The sequence below is a fragment of the Bombina bombina genome, chromosome 1 (genome assembly GCF_027579735.1).
Source record: "Bombina bombina isolate aBomBom1 chromosome 1, aBomBom1.pri, whole genome shotgun sequence".
NCBI classification, from domain to species: Eukaryota; Metazoa; Chordata; class Amphibia; order Anura; family Bombinatoridae; genus Bombina; species Bombina bombina.
In genome coordinates, this window is record NC_069499.1 from 327,268,145 (window position 1) to 327,288,647 (window position 20,503).

Below are 20,503 nucleotides of genomic sequence, written 5' to 3' on the forward strand. Positions count from 1 at the left end.
GAATTCGTTCCTTAATAAGAACAACCAAACTAGTATAAGCTTAAAGTTTTAGTCTTAGAACTCAACCTTGAAGCCCAGAGTAACAGTTAAGAATTGAATCCAATTATAAAACAAATAATTGATTATCTTAGAACAAAAGAAATATGGATTTTTTTTTATTTTTTTTTAAATCACAAAATTCTTCTAGCTAAAAAAGCTAAAGACATAGATTAACCCTCATTTGCGAAAATATTCAATAAAATGAAGACACAAATGAAATTATTAGCATGATAGTCCAGTTTAAAGGACCAGCCAATACAGTGGACTTGCATAATCAATAAATGCAAAACAACAAGACAAATGCAACAGCACCTAGTCTAGTAAATGTTGTCCCTTTAACAATGCTAAAATAAATCATAATCTGATACTTGATCTTAAAGTAAACAGAGAAAATGAAGCAATTGCAATATCCAAATAAAACACAGGACCAAGAAAAGTACATGAAACCAAATAATTTTCCATAAATAAGATACAACTATCTAAAGGAAAATAAATACTATTTTGCTATAGAAACAATAGCATAATTAGTAGAATTAGAGATAGCCCCAATAAATTGGAGAACCCTCCAAATTGAGTTTAACTGCTGGCAAAGAATATAGTTTAAAACCTTTGAAAAAGGAATAAAAGAAAATTCTCAGCCTATTCCATTCCCTAGTATGGGAATTGGAAAGAAAACCTCTGAAAACACAGAAGAAATAAATAGGCAGAAATAATGTCAGCTAGTCTTAAAGAACTAGTTACCTTAATATCCAAAATAATCAACACCTTTTCAACAAAGAACAAATGTACTTTAATAATAGAAAAATAATAAAAAAGTAGATTTGTTAGTGTCAATATCTGATGAAGAAAATTTCTGAAAGAGAAAAAAACATCATCAGAGAAGGATAAATCAGTATGTTGTTGGTCATTTGAAACTTCATTAAAAAGAAGTGAAAAAGACCTAAAAATTTTATTAGAAGGCACATAGTCAGACAAAGCCTTTAACATAGAATCAGAAAAATATTTCTTATAAGTCTTCTAAATATTTCTTGTAAGAAAAGAAAATATATAAAGCATAAATACTAATGGATTCCGCATGTAAAAGTATAACATAATAACTTATTACAAACCATAGCTAAAGATAAACATTTATAACATTTAAAATAAATGAACTTAGCTTTGGTAGAACTGAAACTCAGTTAAGCGTTTTTCCAGAAGTAGCTTCTGATTCAGGGTCAATCTGAGACATCTTGCAATATGTAATAGAAAAAACAACATATAAAGCAAAATTGATCAAATTCCTTAAATGACAGTTTCAGGAATGGGAAAAAAATGCCAATTAACAAGCTTCTAGCAACCAGAAGCAATAAATAATGAGACTTAAATATTGAGGAGACAACAATGACGCTCTAATTTTTTAGCGCCAAAAAAGCCGCCCACATTATTTGTCGCCTAAATGCTTTTGGCGCCAAAAATGGCGCCACATCCGGTAACGCCGACATTTTTTGGCGCAAAAAACGTCAAAAAAATGACGCAACTTCCGGCGACACGTATGACGCCGGAAATGACAAGAAGATTTTTGCGCCAAGACAGTCCGCGCCAAGAATGACGCAATAAAATGAAGCATTTTCAGCCCCCGCGAGCCTAACAGCCCACAGGAAAAAAAGTCAAATTTTAAGGTAAGAAAAAATTGAATTATTCATATGCATTATCCCAAATATGAAACTGACTGTCTGAAAATAAGGAACGTTGAACATCCTGAATCAAGGCAAATAAATGTTTAAACACATATATTTAGAACTTTATATAAAAGTGCCCAACCATAGCTTAGAGTGTCACAGAAAATAAGACTTACTTACCCCAGGACACTCATCTACATGTAGTAGAAAGCCAAACCAGTACTGAAACGAGAATCAGTAGAGGTAATGGTATATATAAGAGTATATCGTCGATCTGAAAAGGGAGGTAAGAGATGAATCTCTACGACCGATAACAGAGAACCTATGAAATAGACCCCGTAGAAGGAGATCATTGAATTCAAATAGGCAATACTCTCTTCACATCCCTCTGACATTCACTGCACGCTGAGAGGAAAACTGGGCTCCAACCTGCTGCGGAGCGCATATCAACGTAGAATCTAGCACAAACTTACTTCACCACCTCCACAGGAGGCAAAGTTTGTATTTATAGGCATTTTGAGGTTTGGGAAACTTTGCCCCTCCTGGTAGGAATGTATATCCCATATGTCACTAGCTCATGGACTCTTGCTAATTACATGAAAGAAATGTATTATAAATAAATATAGTATACTATTATTGTCTAATGTCTCTATTAGTCTAATCTGTATCTATCTATATCTACATGTTTTCACATGGATGGATGGATGGATGGCCTGGTCTGAAGTTCTAATATTTTAATAATATACACTTTACACTTTTTATATATAATAATAGTATTTTTTTTTTTATATAATACATTTTATATATGCAATTTAATATGCAATTGCATGCATGTGCTGACTCTGAGTGCTCTCTTAAAAGATGCCAATCCGAAGAACCCAATCCTTGTTTTTATTTTATAAGTTAACAAAACTTAACAAGGCTAAAAGCTGCATTTTTTAAACATACTAAACTAAAGGCCATAAAACCCATTTTGTGATTCAAGAAAGTGCATGCAATTTTAAACAATTTTCCCTATTATATAATTTGCTTATCCTTTGTTGAAATGCATAGCCTCCTCCTTGTGCACTAAGTATTATATAGTAAGTGTAATGTGTGTGCTGTGCAATGCATTGCTAATATGTCATCAACAAACGATATCTGAGAAGTATGAAGCAAATTAAATAATAGAAGTTAGTTATGATGTTTATTTAAAATTGTATTCTCTATCTGAATCATGAAAGTAAATGTTTGGGTTTCATTGCACCTTTAAGTGTGTAATATATTACAGTAACTTACAGTGTCAGTGAGTGATGTCCCCTGCAATGCAATTTGTTTTAAAATTTATGTTCGCAAAATGTATGGCATTGGCAAAGTAGTTGAAGTTACTAGTACTTGTTGATTTTACATTTGCGGCTTGACATTTTGACAACTGGAACTTAGTGTTTTTTCTTTTTTTTTTTTTAACACTGACAGAGTTCGACGTTGACAACATCATCCGTCAGATATGTACATGTCATGCTAAAATGACAGAGGGAGACAAAAAAGATAGAGAGATAAAAAATGCACCTAGCATTTTAAAAGCAAGCATCTGGGCACATTTTGGATTTTATGAACATACTGGAAAGCACGAATTGGACAAGACACACACGGTTTGTAAAGCCTGTCACACAAAAATTAAATACCTAGGGAATACTACTAACTTGAGAAATCACGTTAGACGTTTTCACTCTGAGATGCTATCCCCTGCCGCTGCCGCCAGTGCCACTGCCAAGGAAATAACAAGACTAGCTGAAGCTCATCAGCCAAGAATTGATGCAATGCTGTCAACTTTGCCACCCAACTCTGAAAAAGGGAAGAGAATAACCAAAGCTGTGGCAACTTTCATAGCGAAGGACCTACGGCCTTACTCTGTTGTGGAAAACCTTGGGTTTCGCAACCTGTTGAAGACACTAGAGCCACGTTATAAGATCCCGTCACGCAATCACTTAACAGAAAACATTATACCTGCACTCTACCACGAAACAAAAGCTCAGGTAATTGCATCAATGAGCCAAGCCAGTCGAGTCGCAATAACGTGTGATTCATGGACTTCAGTCACGACGGAGTCTTATGTAACAGTAACTGCACATTACGTTAGCAAGGACTGGAAGATCTTGTCGCATGTGCTGCAAACGAGAGCAGTTTATGGGTCTCACACGGATTCTCATCTGGCGGAGCTACTGTCTCGTGTCGTGGAAGAATGGCAGCTGTCCGATAAATCTGTAGTGCTTGTGACCGACAATGCGTCGAACATGATTGTTGCTGCTCAAGTTGGAAAATTCCCTCATGTAAAATGCTTCGCCCATACACTGAATCTCGCATCCCAGCGGGCGCTGAAAGTGGCCACGCTCTCCAGGCTTTTAGGCAGAGTGCGACGAATATCAAAAATTTTTCACCGCAGCACTACAGCAAACCACTGTCTGAAAGAAAAACAGAAATGTCTTGGCCTGAAGAATCATAAGCTGATAACTAATGTGACAACAAGGTGGAACAGCTCATATGACATGGTCGAGAGGTTCCTAGAACAGCAACCTGCAATCTGTGCCACATTGTTGTCTCCAGAAGTCAGAAAAAGTGAGTGAGATCTCTGCACTCTCAACGAAACAGATGTGTCAAATGCAGAGGATGCTGTGAGTGCATTAAAGCCAATGAAAGATGCACCCACACTGATGTCAGAAGAGCGCAATCCAACTGTTTCTCTCATTGCCCCTCTAAATGCACAACTGCTCCAGAACATGACAGACACCATGGGAGACACACCCATGATCCATGAGATCAAGAATGCCATCAAAACAGATCTCCTGAAGAGGTACAGCAGTGAGGCAGAGAAGAAGATACTGTATACAGCCTCTGCCCTGGATCCTCGTTTTAAGGGACTGCCTTTTATTCTCACAGAGGAGGAGAGATTGGAGATATACAGAGGAGTGACTGAGGAGGCTGCATCCTTGGAGGTAATTTTAATTGCATCATGTTTCTTGAAAAATGTATAAATTGAAAACAAACATAAAACATACCATCCATACAAAATAGGCTTAGCTAGCAGTAGCTAATGATTTTAGTAGCTAGTTTAATGAGTACAAGGTTTATTATATAAGTCGGTTTGAAAACGCCACAGTCAGTCAACTTTCCTCCTCCTCCGTCCACTCCTGAGTCCTTCCTAATAGATGTGAGCTGTTGCATGCATTTATTTATGCATTACTGTCTCTCTGAGCACACACATAGCATTAGCTGGCTGGCTGCTCGAGGTAATAATGAATGCTATTTTTTCTATTATTTTGTTCAAACACAGATTGAGTGTACTAGTACAGTTACATCTAGGAGGACAAACGTGGATGAAGTGCCACTGCCTGAGGGAAAAGAAACTCTGGAAGAAGAATCACCCATCGAGGAGGATAACCCTTCTCCTCCCAAAAGAAAGTCCACATCGCTGCTCATGACTTTGCTGGGACAGTCTTTCACTGACACTGAAGGTACAATAGAACCCAAGACCCCCTATGCCAAGGCTGAAGAGGAAATAGAGAAATATTGTCTCTGCCTCTCACTGAAGACCCTTTGAAATGGTGGCATGTACATGAGGTCATATTTCCCCTCCTCTCTCATTTGTCAAAGCGATACTTGTGTATCCCAGGTACAAGCGTGTCTGCAGAGCGGGTTTTCTCCACTGCAGGAGATGTGGTAACGGCAAAAAGAAGCACCCTCAAACCAGAGCATGTGGATCAACTAGTGTTCTTACAGAAAAACCTACATATTCCATAATTCTGAGTAGTGATTCAGGTTTATAATATTAATATTTAATGTTTTTTGGCACATCCAGAAGAATGTTCTGTGTGCCCCACTGCCCAGTGCAGACTACTGCTGTTATTTTATATTTGTTACTGTTATATAGCTTATAGCTTTTTGAAAAATGAAGCTTAAAACCTTGAGTAAATCTTTGTTGGATCACAAAATATACTAGTACACTACACGACACAACCGACCACGTCACTCTGTCACAGTCACACACACAAACAATACAAAAGAAACAACACACAACTGCACACACCTCATGTGTGCGTGTCAGTGTCACCCTTCACCATGATTCACTCTTTTTATGATGTGTGGTTTTTTTGGTATTGTTTGACTGTGTGTGACTGTGACTGTGTGTGTGTTGTGTAACAATATATTTGTGATCCCATAAAGATAATCAAAGTTAGTAAATCTAGTAGTTCAATGCTACTTGTTGTATAATGTCTATTACTACTTCTAGTGTTACTGTGATGTTTGCCAATCAGGAAGTGCTCTGTTTTGTAGATGTTGTGCTATTGTTTACAGCACACCCCTGTATTGTTTGCAATGCAGTGAGTGCATAGTGCATAAGGGATTATTAATATTATTCACACTAAAAATTGTCTATTTTAAATAGACCCTTTAAGAAAGATATCATATGTTTTTGTTTATGATCCCAATCCCAAATGCCATCCCTCTCCCAGGCAGATCTGTAGGGGTTAACCTAATATAACCAACCAGTTAACAATAACAATGTGTGTACTGTCTAACTGTCTATATGAGTGTGTGAGTGTGACTGTGAGTGAGTGAGTGCCAGTTTGAAAAGTTTGTATGTATCTATCTATGAGTGTGTGTGAGATGAGTGTATTAAGTTAACTGCCTTTGAATGTTTTTGTTTGTATGTGATTGTGTGTCTGTCCCAGTGTCTAAGTGTCACTGTCTATGTGTGTGAGTGTGGCTGACTGGCTGTGGTGCCTTTGAATGTTTTTGTTTGTGTGTGTGTGTCCCACTGTGTCTCTAGTGTCTGAGTGTCTAGTGAGTGTGAGTCTAACTGTCTATGAGTGCACTGTGCAGAGAGTGAGACTGAAGCCAAACCACTATAGGGGAAGGAAAAGCCTTGAGTAAACCTTGAGTAAATCTTTATTGGATCACAAATATACTGTACACTACAGACAGTACAGCACACACACACACACAACAGCACAATACAAAAATAAAGCACACACACCTCAGGTGAGTGGCGTGCCACCCTTTCTTCACCATGATTTACTTCTTGATGTCTGTGTCCTTTTTTATGTATTGTTTGTTTGTGTGTGACTGCTGTGTACTGTTCAGTGACAGACTCAGTCACTGTTCAGTTGTGTGTAGTACTGCTTTAACAGTAACTAATAACTAATTATATTTGTGATCCCATAAAGATAATATAATCATCAAGAAGAAACTGTAGTTATAGTAGTTCAGTTCAATGCTACTTGTTTTAAATGTCTCTCTCTCTAGTACTATTGTAAGTCTGTAACTGTGTAAACTAATTGTATATGTCACAATCACATGTGTGTTGTGTGCACACTCTGTGCTGTGTGTTGTGTTCCAGATTCTTCACGTGATGTTTGTTTGCCACAAATTGACAGTCATGAAGGCACTGTGGACTGCACCTGTAATTTTGTACCTATAAGGGATTTATGTTTTGTTTTCTGAGGACAATTTTCACACAAATAAGGTATTATGGTGGTAACTTAAGCTTAACCTATCTATTTTGGTTTTAATTTAATGTCTATTATTATATTATTATTACTAAGTAAGTAAAGACATTAAATTAAAACCAACATAGATAGGTTAGACATTTATTTGTTGTTCATGTTTCTTTACAAGTGTATAGTGTACTTACTATATATAATATATACATTTAAATATTTTCTTTTATTGAAGAAGTACACTGTGAGCACTGCACTTTTTACACTACGTACTCTGTAACAGTACAGTTTGATGCCATAATATTGTTTCCAAACCAATACAACAATTGCCATTTAGTATTTACTGTTCTATAAACTGTTGTTGTCTGCTGTGTTCAGACTTTGCCACATGAAGAGTGTCCTTTTTTGAGCTAATAAAATAAAAAAAGAGTTTATTTCAATATTTTGACTGCTTGAATTATTTTTTCTGAAAAATTTAAAAATTGGGCAGAAATAGTGCAGTAATCGTGATGCATCACGATGCATCGTAGAATCGAATCGTATTGAATCGTTACGATGATAATCGTAATCGAATCGTGAGACAGGTGAAGATGCGCAGTTCTAATGCAACATGGATGTAGATCAGGCCCAGACAGATGGATGAAAATATGCAGTACCAAAAGACTTGCCGAGAGAAAGATTATATGATTTCCCTATAGCCCAAACTGATACACTCAACATAAACGGAATCAGAATAGAAATCTGCAGATAGGCTATTGATGAGGATTCAGCTCCACAGCCAAATTAAATTAAGCTGAAACACCAAAAATAATGTGCTGCTGTGAGGATATGGGAGAAAAGTGCCCTAAACTTTATAGGCTATGCTAAGAATCAATGCACATTTGCATAAAGATTATATATCTACTTTTTGGAAATAAAATTAATTAACTTAAAGGAATAATAAACCCAATGTTTTTTCTTTCATCTCAAAGCATGCAATTTTAAGCAACTTTCTCATTTATTCTAATCTAAGGAGACGGCCCCATTTTTGATTCAGCACCCTGGATAGCGAAAGAAAAAAATGTGTGTTTAGTATCCCTTTAAAAACAACATATATTTAATTTCTTGTCATTTTACTAAAAAGGTAACAGAGCGAGATACTATCCCTATTAAAAAAAAAAAAACTTGTGTCAGGGTTAAAAAGGCTCCAACCTCTGCAATACCCTCAACAGAGAGAGTAGAATAATTAAGGCTTAGGGGGTGGATGTCTAGATACAAAGATAAAGAACATAACTTTCAGGAAATTTCTACCTTACAAAGTAAGAAAGGAGCTAAATAAAATTAAGATAAAGTCACAGAGAGGAAGAATTGGTTGAAATCTAATTGTCCACTGTTAAAAATAATCCCATATTTTGTGTTAATATTTTCAGTGTCTACAAAAGGTAAAAAAAAAAAAATATTAGGATACCACATGAAGATTAGCTGTAATATGTTTAGACTTTTTAACCTACCAACCACAGGTGTTTTTCTCTCTGTCCTTCCAAATACTGTATTATCCAAGTCATCCAGAGATGGCATTGGTTCCATTTCACATAAGCCTGGAGTCTAGAGGGAAAAAATAAAGGTGAGGCACTATCCAAATAACGTATAAAGATTATATATATTTATTTTAACAAATTTAATTAAAATAAAGAGCTTTATAAATAATAATTGAAAAACTAAAGCATAATTCTTATGTACTTCATAATCACTATAAAGTGTTTAGCTTTCAGTACCTCTGAATGTGAATGCAAAACCAGCAGGATTTTAAGATTCTTCATGTGACTGCTGCGATCCAGTAATTCAACAGCCTTGTCCAAATCATCCTGCGTTTTTAAAGGAATAACCAACTGCAAAATATAATTCATACAGACAAAAGAAAAATTGAAATATAATGAAGAACACGATCAACAAAATGAAAAAAACTCAGTCTGTTTACACGGTATATTCATTATTTTCCTAATAGATATAAAAGTCTATTACAATTAATTTGTTGATTTTAGTGAAGTACTTTGCATGGTTTCCTAGCTGTATTTCTGTGCACAGCCATACCAATGCCAAAATAACAGTTATTGCCTCTTTCAAATGACATATGTCTGATTGCATTCAATATTTTTAATCATGTTAATTTTTTTTGTTTTGTTATTTTTTTACATAAATTAGACTATTTACTGAATTAATCTGTATTGAAAAACTGCAAGCCAATAAAATAAAAAATAACCACAATTTTATTGAAAGTAATACACTAAAATTGGACAAAAATATCTTAAAACAATAATATGCTACCAAGAAAAAAAAACAGGCAAAAAAAAATAAATAAAAACGATACCATTTTCGGGCCAAAATGTTTCTGCATCCCTACTTAAAACAATATTAAATATCAATATATTGTTTTATTCTGTATTTAGTTCTGTGTAACAGAATCAGATTTAACAGGTTATTTTATTTTTTTACAAATTATCCAATAAAGTGTAGTCCTAGAAAAACATATGCAAAACAGTTAAGTCAAGTAATGAACTCAAATAGCAGCTCTCGGCTAGCATCAAATTTGAAATATGCTACACAGTAATTGTACCGAAAATAACAGGCAAAGAAAAACTAAATAAACAAAAATGCCTATTTTTGTCAGAAACATTTCTACGGCTGAGATTTTGGTGCAATCCTAATCAGCGTTGATTTAATTTAATAAAAAAAATGTTTTTCTTTAAATCATTACAGTCATGGATATACAGCCTAATACTGCATAATTAAAAACTAATCCTTATTTCAGGATAAAAAGCCTTTGGATTATAATGTATCTGAAATAGACTTTTCCAAAGAAAAAGCATTTTTTTAAAAAAAATCCTATTTAAACTAAAGAAATTCAATTTAAAAAAATCTGATTTAAATCAGGAGGACCAGATAGCCGCCTTACAAAGCGTTCTTAAAGGCCCAAGAGGAAGCCACTTAAAGGCCCAAAAGGAAATTTTCTAATTTACTTCCTTTATCAAATTTTCTTCATTCTCTTGGTATCTTTATTTGAATAGCAAGAATGTAAGTATAGATGCCTGCCCATTTTTGGTGAACAATCTGGGTTGTTCTTGCTGATTGGTGGATTCATTTAACTGACCAATAAACAAGTGCTCTCCAGGGTACTAAACCAAAAAAGGAAATTTATGCTTACCCGATAAATTTATTTCTTTTACGATATGATGAGTCCACGGATTTCATTCTTACTTGTGGGATTTATCCTCCTGCTAACAGGAAGTGGCACAGAGCAACAGAGCAGAGCTGAATATATAGCCTCTAGTACCTCCAGTAATGTCAGTAATTATTTCCTTCAACTCAGGCCCAAATAGGGTTTTACCCTTGAAAGGAATAGCCAAAAGCTTTGACTAAGATGACACATCAGCAGACCAAGATTTTAACCATAACGCTCTACGCTCTAAAATGGCAAATCCGGCATTCTTAGCCGCCAAATTAGCAATTTGAAAAGCGGCATCTGTGATAAAAGAATTAGCCAGCTTGAGAGCCTTAATTCTCAGTCTTAAGAGACTCTTCTAAGGCATCAAACCAGAAAGCCGCCGCAGTGGTAACTGGCACAATGCAAGCTGTCGGTTGTAAAAGGAAACCCTGATGAATAAATAACTTCTTTAGAAGACCCTCCAATTTCTTATCCATAGGGTCTTTGAAAGCACAGCTGTCCTCAATAGGAATAGTTGTACGCTTAGCCAGGGTAGATATAGCTCCCTCCACCTTAGGGACCGTCTGCCAAGAGTCCCGAACAGTGTCAGATATGGGATACATTTTCTTAAAATTAGGAGAAGGTGAGAACGGTATACCCGGTCTGTCCCATTCTCTCTTGATAATCTCCGAAATTCTCTTAGGAACCGGAAAAACATCAGTGTAAGCAGGTACCTCTAAGTAACTGTCCATTTTACACAATTTCTCTGGTGGTACCACAATAGAATCACAGTCATCCAGAGTCGCTTAAACCTCACGAACAGGCGGAGGTGTTCTAGCTTAAATCTAAAGGACATGACGTCAGAGTCCGTCTGAGGTAACACACTTCCCGATTCAGAAAGCTCTCCCTCAGACAGAAGTTCCCTGACCCCCCAAATCAGATCCCTGTGAGGGTACATCGGAAATAGCCAACAAAGCATCAGAGGACTCAGTATTCACATTGATTCCTGTCCTACTGCGTTTGCCCTGTAACACTGGCAACTTAGATAATACCTCTGTAAGGGGAGTTGACATAACTGCAGCTATATCCTGCAGAGTAAATGAATTAGACGCGGTTGAGGAACCCGGCGTCGCTTGAGTGGGCGTTAAAGGTTGTGATACTTGGGGAGAAATTGGCGGCATATCCTGATTCTCCTCAGACTGAGAATCATCCTTAAGCACACATTCTTTACATAAAATATGCTTTTTACATTGTAAGGCCCTTTCAGTACATGAGGGACACAAAGTAAGAGGGGGTTCTACAATGGCATCTAAACACATAGAACAAGTAGTTTCCTCAAGTTCAGACATGTTAAACAGACTAGCAATAGCAACAATAGTCGTTCTTAACCTTATTTATTGACCTCTGAAGTCAAAATACAAACTCAAAAAAAATTTCAAGAAAAGTGTACTGCGCCTTTAAATAATAAAAGCGCAACAATTTTTCTGCATCTCACAAAATCAATTTTTGCAGCAACAAAAAATATCCTAATAAGCTCAAATTAGCTAAATAGTATTGCACGGCTTGTTATTAGATATATCAAACTTTTAAACAATCTAAGCCCCTGCACCTCGCCACAGCTCTGCTGTGGCGCCTACCTGCCCCCAGGGTACTCAAATTCTGTGAAAATGACGATCCGTTTATCTGCAAATTTAACTTTGGCCCCACCGGAGCTTGGACTTTGCTGCCTTATACTGAAGAAAAACTGCGCGAATTAGGCCTCATCCACCATTGGCGTCGCACTAGCCGTCCCAACAACCGCATGGGAAGAAAAATAAAATGTCTCCCAGCAGAGAGAAAAGCCATGTGGCCCCCTAACCATGAGTACAGTAAAACGTTACAATTGCAATAAACAGCCATCCTTCTCAGGCTAATTATAAACAACTAATAGGACAGTCCTTAGACCACAACCGCATCTCCCAGTGTCTAAGATCATCAACATCAGGGCAGAAAAAATAATGTCTCCATTCCTCCTGGGAATCCAGACTGACGATTTCTCCCTGAGGAAAATAGTACTCACTGGCACCATTTTAAAATATAACAAAAACTTCTTGATTGAAGAATCTAAACTAACACCTCACTTTACCTCTTCCTATTACTAACACAGGCAAAGAGAATGACTCGGGGTGGAGGAAAGGGAGGAGCTATATATACAGCTCTGCTGTGGTGCTCTTTGCCATTTCCTGTTAGCAGGAGGAATATATCCCACAAGTAAGGATGAAATCCGTGGACTCGTCATATCTTGTAAAAGAAAATAGCTTAGATGCCTTTTTCAAATAAAGATAGCAAGAGAATGAAGAAAAATTGATAATAGGAGTAAATTAGAAAGTTGCTTAAAATTGCATGTTCTATCCGATTCACGAAAGAAATAATTTGGGTTCAGTGCCCCTTTAACCAAAAAGATAGGGAAGTCGAAGTTGCCTTCTGCCCCTTACGCTTCCCCGAATAGACAACAAAGAGGAAGATTGTCTAAACTACTTAGTAGCCTGAAGATAGAACTTCAAGGTGCGAACCACATCCAAATTGTGAACAAAGCATTCCTTCGATGAAGAAGGATTAGGACACAAGGAAGGAACCACAATCTCCTGATTGATGTTGCGATCTGACACAACCTTAGGAAGAAAACCTAATTTAGTATGTAAAACTGCCTTATCTGCATGAAAAATCAGATGAGGGGGGCACACATTGCAAAGCAAAGATCTCAGAAACTCTGCGCACAGAGGCAATAGCCAATAATAAGAGAACCTTCCAAGATAATTTAATGTCAACAGAATGCAGAGGCTCAAAAGGAACCTGTTGCAAAACCCAAAGAACAAGATTTAGGCTCCAAGGAGGAGCCCCAGATCTAAACACAGGTCTGATCCTAATCAGAGCCTTAACAAAGGACTGCACGTCTGGAAGCTCAGCCAGTCTCTTGTGCAATAAAACCGACAGGGTCGAAATCTGTATCCTCAGGGAACTAGCAGAAAGGCCCTTATGCAGCCTATCCTGGATAAAAGATAAGATCCTAACAACATTAACTCTGTGCCAGGAAAAACCCTGCTCTTCACACCAGAATAAGTAGGTCCTCCACACCATGTGGTAGATACACCGAGTAACTGGTTTACAAGCTTGAATAAGTGTATCAATGACACTCTCAGAGAAACCTCTCTTGGCTAAGACTAAGTGTACAATCTCCCCGCAGTCAGCCTCAGAGAATCTAGATTTTGATGAACAGATGGACCTTGTAACATCAGGTCTCTGCAACAAGGTAACTTCCGCGGAGAAGAGGAGGACATCCCCACTAGATCCGCGAACCATGATGGAGCAATCAGGATTACTGATACCCGCTCCTGCTTGATGCGGGCCACCACTCGAGGAAGAAGCGGCAATGGAGGATAAAGAACAGCCAGGGCACTGCTAGTGCATCTATTAGATCCGCATGGGGATCCCTCAACCTCGACTCGTACCTGGGTAGCTTGGTATTGAGACGGGACACCATAAGATCCATCTCCGGAGTCCCCACTTGTTGCATATCTCTGCAAACACCTAGGGATGGAGAGACCATTCCCCTGGATAGAAGGATTGCCTGCTGAGAAACTCTGCCTCCCAGTTGTCCACACCTAGAATGTGGATCAATGACAGCAAATAGCTGTGGGCCTCTGCCCACTCCAGAATCTGAGATACTTCCTTCATCGCCAAGGAACTTCTCGTTCCCCCCGATGGTTGATGAAAGCCACTGAGGTTATATTGTCTGATTGGAATCTAATAAACTGGGACGAATCCAGAAGGGGTCAAGTCTTCAAGGCATTGAAAATTGTCCGTAGTTCCAAAATATTGTTCTAGAGGGAAGACGACTCCTGAGTCCACAACCCATGTGCCTTCCTGGCACCCCAAACAGCTCCCCATCCGGATAGGATTGTGTCCATAGTCACAATCTCCCAGAATGGTCTTAAGAAGCCCTCAGGACTGATGATCTGGACAAAGCCACCAAGAGAGCGATTCTCTCGACCGGCTGTCTAATACAATCCTGTTGAGACAGATCTGAATGATCGCCGTTCCACTGGCTCAGCATGCACAGTTGTAAAGGCCTGAGACGGAACCTGGCAAAAGGAATGATGTCCATGCAGGACACCATGATACCAATCACCTCCATACACTGAGCGAGGTAATGCGCCGAAGACACCGCCGATTGTAACTGCGCGGCAAAGTCCGCAGGAAGAAGGCGCCCTCCAGAAGGAGGATTAGATGTGCTACGGGGAACTGCATGTGGAGTGGATAATGTAGCAAGGGTAGCAATCTCACGGGACGCCGAGTCCAGAGAGGTAGACAGCTCAGAGGGACTAAGTCTTAGCAGGCTTTTCTCCTTTCTTAGACTTTATAACAGTGTTAAGGCATTTGGAACATAATTGAGTGGGCAGGAAAACCACGGCCTCTTCACAATAAAAAGAGATATGATTTAGTACAGAACAAGTAGCCTACTAACATGTCAGAGTCCTCCATAGCTCAGGTTATACTCACAGAAGGACACAAATATTTTATTTATTTTTTCTTTCTTTTTTTTTTTTTTTTTTTAATAGAAAACTGCACCTTTATACTCCCAATGGCTGGGGCACTCACCACCTCCTAGACCCAGACAGTTAACAGAGGAAACGCTCTCCTCAGGTTCAGGTCTCAGCCGGAATGGAGCAAATGAACAAAGACCACACCCAGTCACATGGAGTGCAAGACAGTACTTCCCCTGTTATTACAAATACAGCAAGTAATACGAGCTGTGCAACACTTTCAAAAACGAAAGTGAAACTTAAAAGTGAAACCTGTTTGTTCCAGCAAAAAACACAGAGTCTATCAACCCAGGGAAAAAAAAAAAAAATTATGCTTACCTGATAAATTTCTCTCTCTTGTGGTGTATCCAGTCCACAGGTTCATACATTACTTGTGGGATATTCTCCTTCCCAACAGAAAGTTGCAAGAGGACACCCACAGCAAAAATGTCTATATAGCTCCTCCCCTAACTTCCACCCCCAGTCATTCGACCGAAGACAAGCAAGAAAAAGGAGAAACTATAGGGTGCGGTGGTGACTGTAGTTTAAAAATAAAAAACACCTGCCTTAAAATGACAGGGCGGGCCGTGGACTGGATACACCACAAGAGAAAACATAATTTATGCTTACCTGATAAATTTATTTCTCTTGTAGTGTATTCAGTCCACGGGTCATCCATTACTTATGGGATTATATCTCCTTCCCAACAGGAAGTTGCAAGAGGATCACCCAAGCAGAGCTGCTATATAGCTCCTCCCCTCACATGTCATATCCAGTCATTCGACCGAAACAAGACAAGAAAGGAGAAACCATAGGGTGCAGTGGTGACTGGAGTTTTAATAAAAATTTAAATCTGCCTTAAAAGACAAGGCGGGCCTAAAAGTTATAATGGAAGACATGTCGAGTTGTACAAGCAGCCTGGAATAATCCTCCCTATGGAGGAGTAAAATTAAACCTCATCAGGAGCATTCTCACTATCTTCACAGCAGAATCTTTGTTTTTTAGAATAATCTGTATAAGGATTGAGTCTATATTTGTTCTTCTGTATTATGCTTAAATTGTTTGAATATTGTATGTTGCAACTTGATACAATAAAGTTTCTTTAAAAAAAAAAAAAAAAAAAAAAAGACAAAGGCGGGCCGTGGACTGAATACACTACAAGAGAAATAAATTTATCAGGTAAGCATAAATTATGTTTTCTCTTGTTAAGTGTATTCAGTCCACGGGTCATCCATTACTTATGGGATACCAATACCAAAGCTAAAGTACACGGATGATGGGAGGGACAAGGCAGGAACTTTAAACGGAAGGAACCACTGCCTGTAGAACCTTTCTCCCAAAAACAGCCTCCGAAGAAGCAAAAGTGTCAAATTTGTAAAATTTTGAAAAAGTGTGAAGTGAAGACCAAGTTGCAGCCTTGCAAATCTGTTCAACAGAGGCCTCATTCTTAAAGGCCCAGGTGGAAGCCACAGCTCTAGTGGAATGAGCTGTAATTCTTTCAGGAGGCTGCTGTCCAGCAGTCTCATAGGCTAAACGTATTATGCTACGAAGCCAAAAGGAGAGAGAGGTAGCCGAAGCTTTTTGACCTCTCCTCTGACCAGAGTAAACGACAAACAGGGAAGAAGTTTGACGAAAATCTTTAGTTGACTACGTCCAGATTATGCAAAAGTCGTTCCTTCTTTGAAGAAGGGTTAGGACACAATGATGGAACAACAATCTCTTGATTGATATTCCTGATAGAAACTACCTTAGGTAAGAACCCAGGTTTAGTACGCAGAACTACCTTGTCTAAATGGAAAATCAGATAAGGAGAATCACAATGTAAGGCCGATAACTCAGAGACTCTTCGAGCCGAGGAAATAGCCATCAAAAACAGAACTTTCCAAGATAAAAGCTTAATATCAATGGAATGATGGGGTTCAAACGGAACCCCTTGAAGAACTTTAAGAACCAAATTTAAGCTCCACGGAGGAGCAACAGTCTTAAACACAGGCTTAATCCTAGCCAAAGCCTGACAAAAAGCCTGGACGTCTGGAACTTCTGCCAGACGTTTGTGTAAGAGAATAGACAGAGCAGAAATCTGTCCCTTTAACGAACTAGCAGATAAACCCTTTTCTAAACCTTCTTGTAGAAAAGACAATATCCTAGGAATCCTAACCTTACTCCATGAGTAACCCTTGGATTCGCACCAATATAAATATTTACGCCATATCTTATGGTAAATTTTCCTGGTAACAGGCTTCCGTGCCTGTATTAAGGTATCAATAACTGACTCCGAGAAGCCACGCTTTGATAGAATCAAGCGTTCAATCTCCATGCAGTCAGCCTCAGAGAAATTAGATTTGGATGTTTGAAAGGGCCTTGTATTAGAAGGTCCTGCCTCAGAGGTAGAAACCACGGTGGACAGGACGACATGTCCACTAGGTCTGCATACCAGGTCCTGCGTAGCCACGCAGGCGCTATCAGAATCACCGATGCTCTCTCCTGTTTGATCTTGGCAATCAGTCGAGGAAGCATCGGAAATGGTGGAAACACATAAGCCATGTTGAAGACCAAAGGGGCTGTCAGAGCATCTATCAGCGCCGCCCCCGGGTCCCTGGACCTGGATCCGTAACAAGGAAGCTTGGCGTTCTGGCGAGACGCCATGAGATCCAGATCTGGTTTGCCCCAACGATGAATCAGTTGAGCGAAGACCTCCGGATGAAGTTCCCACTCCCCCGGATGAAAAGTCTGGCGACTTAGAAAATCCGCCTCCCAGTTCTCCACGCCTGGGATGTAGATCGCTGACAGGTGGCAAGAGTGAGACTCTGCCCAGCGAATTATCTTTGAGACTTCCAACATCGCTAGGGAACTCCTGGTTCCCCCTTGATGGTTGATGTAAGCCATAGTCGTGATGTTGTCCGACTGAAATCTGATGAACCTCAGTATTGCTAACTGAGGCCAAGCTAGAAGAGCATTGAGTATTGCTCTTAACTCCAGAATATTTATTAGGAGGAGTTTCTCCTCCTGAGTCCATAATCCCTGAGCCTTCAAGGAGTTCCAGACTGCGCCCCAACCTAGAAGGCTGGCATCTGTTGTTACAATCGTCCAATCTGGCCTGCGAAAGGTCATACCCTTGGACAGATGGACCCGAGAAAGCCACCAGAGAAGAGAATCTCTGGTCTCTTGGTCCAGATTTAGCAGAGGGGACAAATCTGAGTAATCCCCATTCCACTGACTTAGCATGCATAATTGCAGCGGTCTGAGATGCAGGCGCGCAAATGGCACTATGTCCATTGCCGCTACCATTAAGCCGATTACTTCCATGCACTGAGCCACTGACGGGCGTGGAATGGAATGAAGGACACGGCAAGCATTTAGAAGCTTTGATAACCTGGACTCCGTCAGGTAAATTTTCATCTCTACAGAATCTATAAGAGTCCCTAGAAAGGAGACTCTTGTGAGTGGTGATAGAGAACTCTTTTCCACGTTCACTTTCCACCCATGCGACCTCAGAAATGCCAGAACTATCTCTGTATGAGACTTGGCCATTTGAAAGCTTGACGCCTGTATCAGGATGTCGTCTAGATACGGAGCCACCGCTATGCCTCGCGGTCTTAGAACCGCCAGAAGTGAGCCCAGAACCTTTGTAAAGATTCTCGGGGCCGTAGCCAACCCGAAGGGAAGAGCTACAAACTGGTAATGCCTGTCTAGAAAGGCAAATCTTAGGTACCAATAATGATCTTTGTTAATCGGTATATGAAGGTAGGTATCCTTTAAGTCTACTGTGGTCATGTATTAACCCTCTTGGATCATGGGTAGGATGGTTCGAATAGTTTCCATTTTGAATGATGGAACTCGTTCAAAATCTCGTTAAGATTTTTAGGTCCAAGATTGGCCTGAAGGTTCCCTCTTACTTGGGAACCACAAACAGATTTGAGTAAAACCCTTGCCCTTGTTCCGTCCGCGGAACTGGGTGGATCACCCCCATTACTAAGAGGTCTTGCACACAGCGTAGAAATGCCTCTTTCTTTATTTGGTTTGCTGATAACCTTGAAAGATGAAATCTCCCTTGTGGAGGAGATGCTTTGAAGTTCAGAAGATATCCCTGAGATATGATCTCCAACACCCAGGGATCCTGGACATCTCTTGCCCAAGCCTGGGCGAAGAGAGATAGTCTGCCCCCCACTAGATCCGTTTCCGGATAGGGGGCCCTCTCTACATGCTGTCTTAGGGGCAGAAGTAGGCTTTCTGGCCTGCTTGCCCTTGTTCCAGGGCTGGTTAGCTTTCCAGCCCTGTCTGTAACGAGCAACAGGTCCTTCCTGTTTTGGAGCGGAGGAAGTTGATGCTGCTCCTGCCTTGAAGTTACGAAAGGCACGAAAATTAGACTGTTTGGCCTTTGATTTGGCCCTGTCCTGAGGAAGAGTATGACCCTTACCTCCAGTAATGTCAGCAATAATTTCTTTCAAACCGGGCCCGAATAAGGTCTGCCCTTTGAAAGGAATATTAAGCAATTTAGATTTAGAAGTCACGTCAGCTGACCAGGATTTAAGCCATAGTGCTCTGCGCGCCTGGATGGCGAATCCGGAGTTCTTAGCCGTTAGTTTGGTTAAATGTACAACGGCATCAGAAACAAATGCATTAGCTAGCTTAAGTGCTTTAAGCCTGGCCATAATCTCATCCAATGGAGCTGTGCGAATGGCCTCTTCCAGAGACTCAAACCAGAATGCCGCAGCAGCAGTGACAGGCGCAATGCATGCAAGGGGCTGTAAGATAAAACCTTGTTGAACAAACATTTTCTTAAGGTAACCTAATTTTTTATCCATTGGATCCGAAAAAGCACAACTATCCTCCACCGAGATAGTGGTACGTTTAGCTAAAGTAGAAACTGCTCCCTCCACCTTAGGGACCGTCTGCCATAAGTCTCGTGTGGTGGCGTCTATTGGGAACATTTTTCTAAATATCGGAGGTGGGGAAAAGGGCACACCGGGTCTATCCACTCCTTGCTAATAATTTCTGTAATCCTTTTAGGTATAGGAAAAACGTCAGTACACACCGGGTACCGCAAAATATCTATCCAACCTACATACTTTCTCTGGAATTGCAACCGTGCTACAATCATTCAGAGCCGCTAATACCTCCACTAGCAATACGCGGAGGTTCTCAAGCTTAAATTTAAAATTAGAAATCTCTGAATCCGGTCTCCCTGGATCAGATCCGTCACCCACAGAATGAAGCTCTCCGTCCTCATGTTCTGCAAATTGTGACGGCAGTATCAGACATGGCTCTCACATCATCAGCGCGCTCTGTCCTTAACCAGAGCTATCGCGCTTGCCTCTTATTTCAGGTAATTTAGATAATACCTCTGTCATAACAGCAGCCATGTCTTGCAAATTGATTTGTATGGGCCTCTCTGATGTACTTGGCGCCACAATATCACGCGCCTCCTGAGCGGGAGGCGAAGGTACTGACACGTGAGGAGAGTTAGCCGGCATAACTTCCCCCTCGTTGTCTGGTGATAATTTCTTTACAGATATAGATTGACTTTTATTCAAAGTGACATCAATACATTTAGTACACATATTTCTATGGGGCTCCACATTGGCC

At 39.7% G+C, this 20,503-nt stretch overlaps 1 protein-coding gene across 1 annotated transcript in view; it reads right to left on the reverse strand.

The window, feature by feature from the left end:
* The window catches only part of MAP3K2 (mitogen-activated protein kinase kinase kinase 2), a gene marked incomplete in the record, with an annotated part of 657,765 nt that overhangs the window by 349,744 nt on the left and 287,518 nt on the right, over window positions 1-20,503 (reverse strand). The window contains 2 exon segments of the mRNA XM_053712317.1: window positions 8,665-8,758; window positions 8,929-9,042. Coding sequence (XP_053568292.1) covers window positions 8,665-8,758; window positions 8,929-9,042 — 208 coding nt within the window.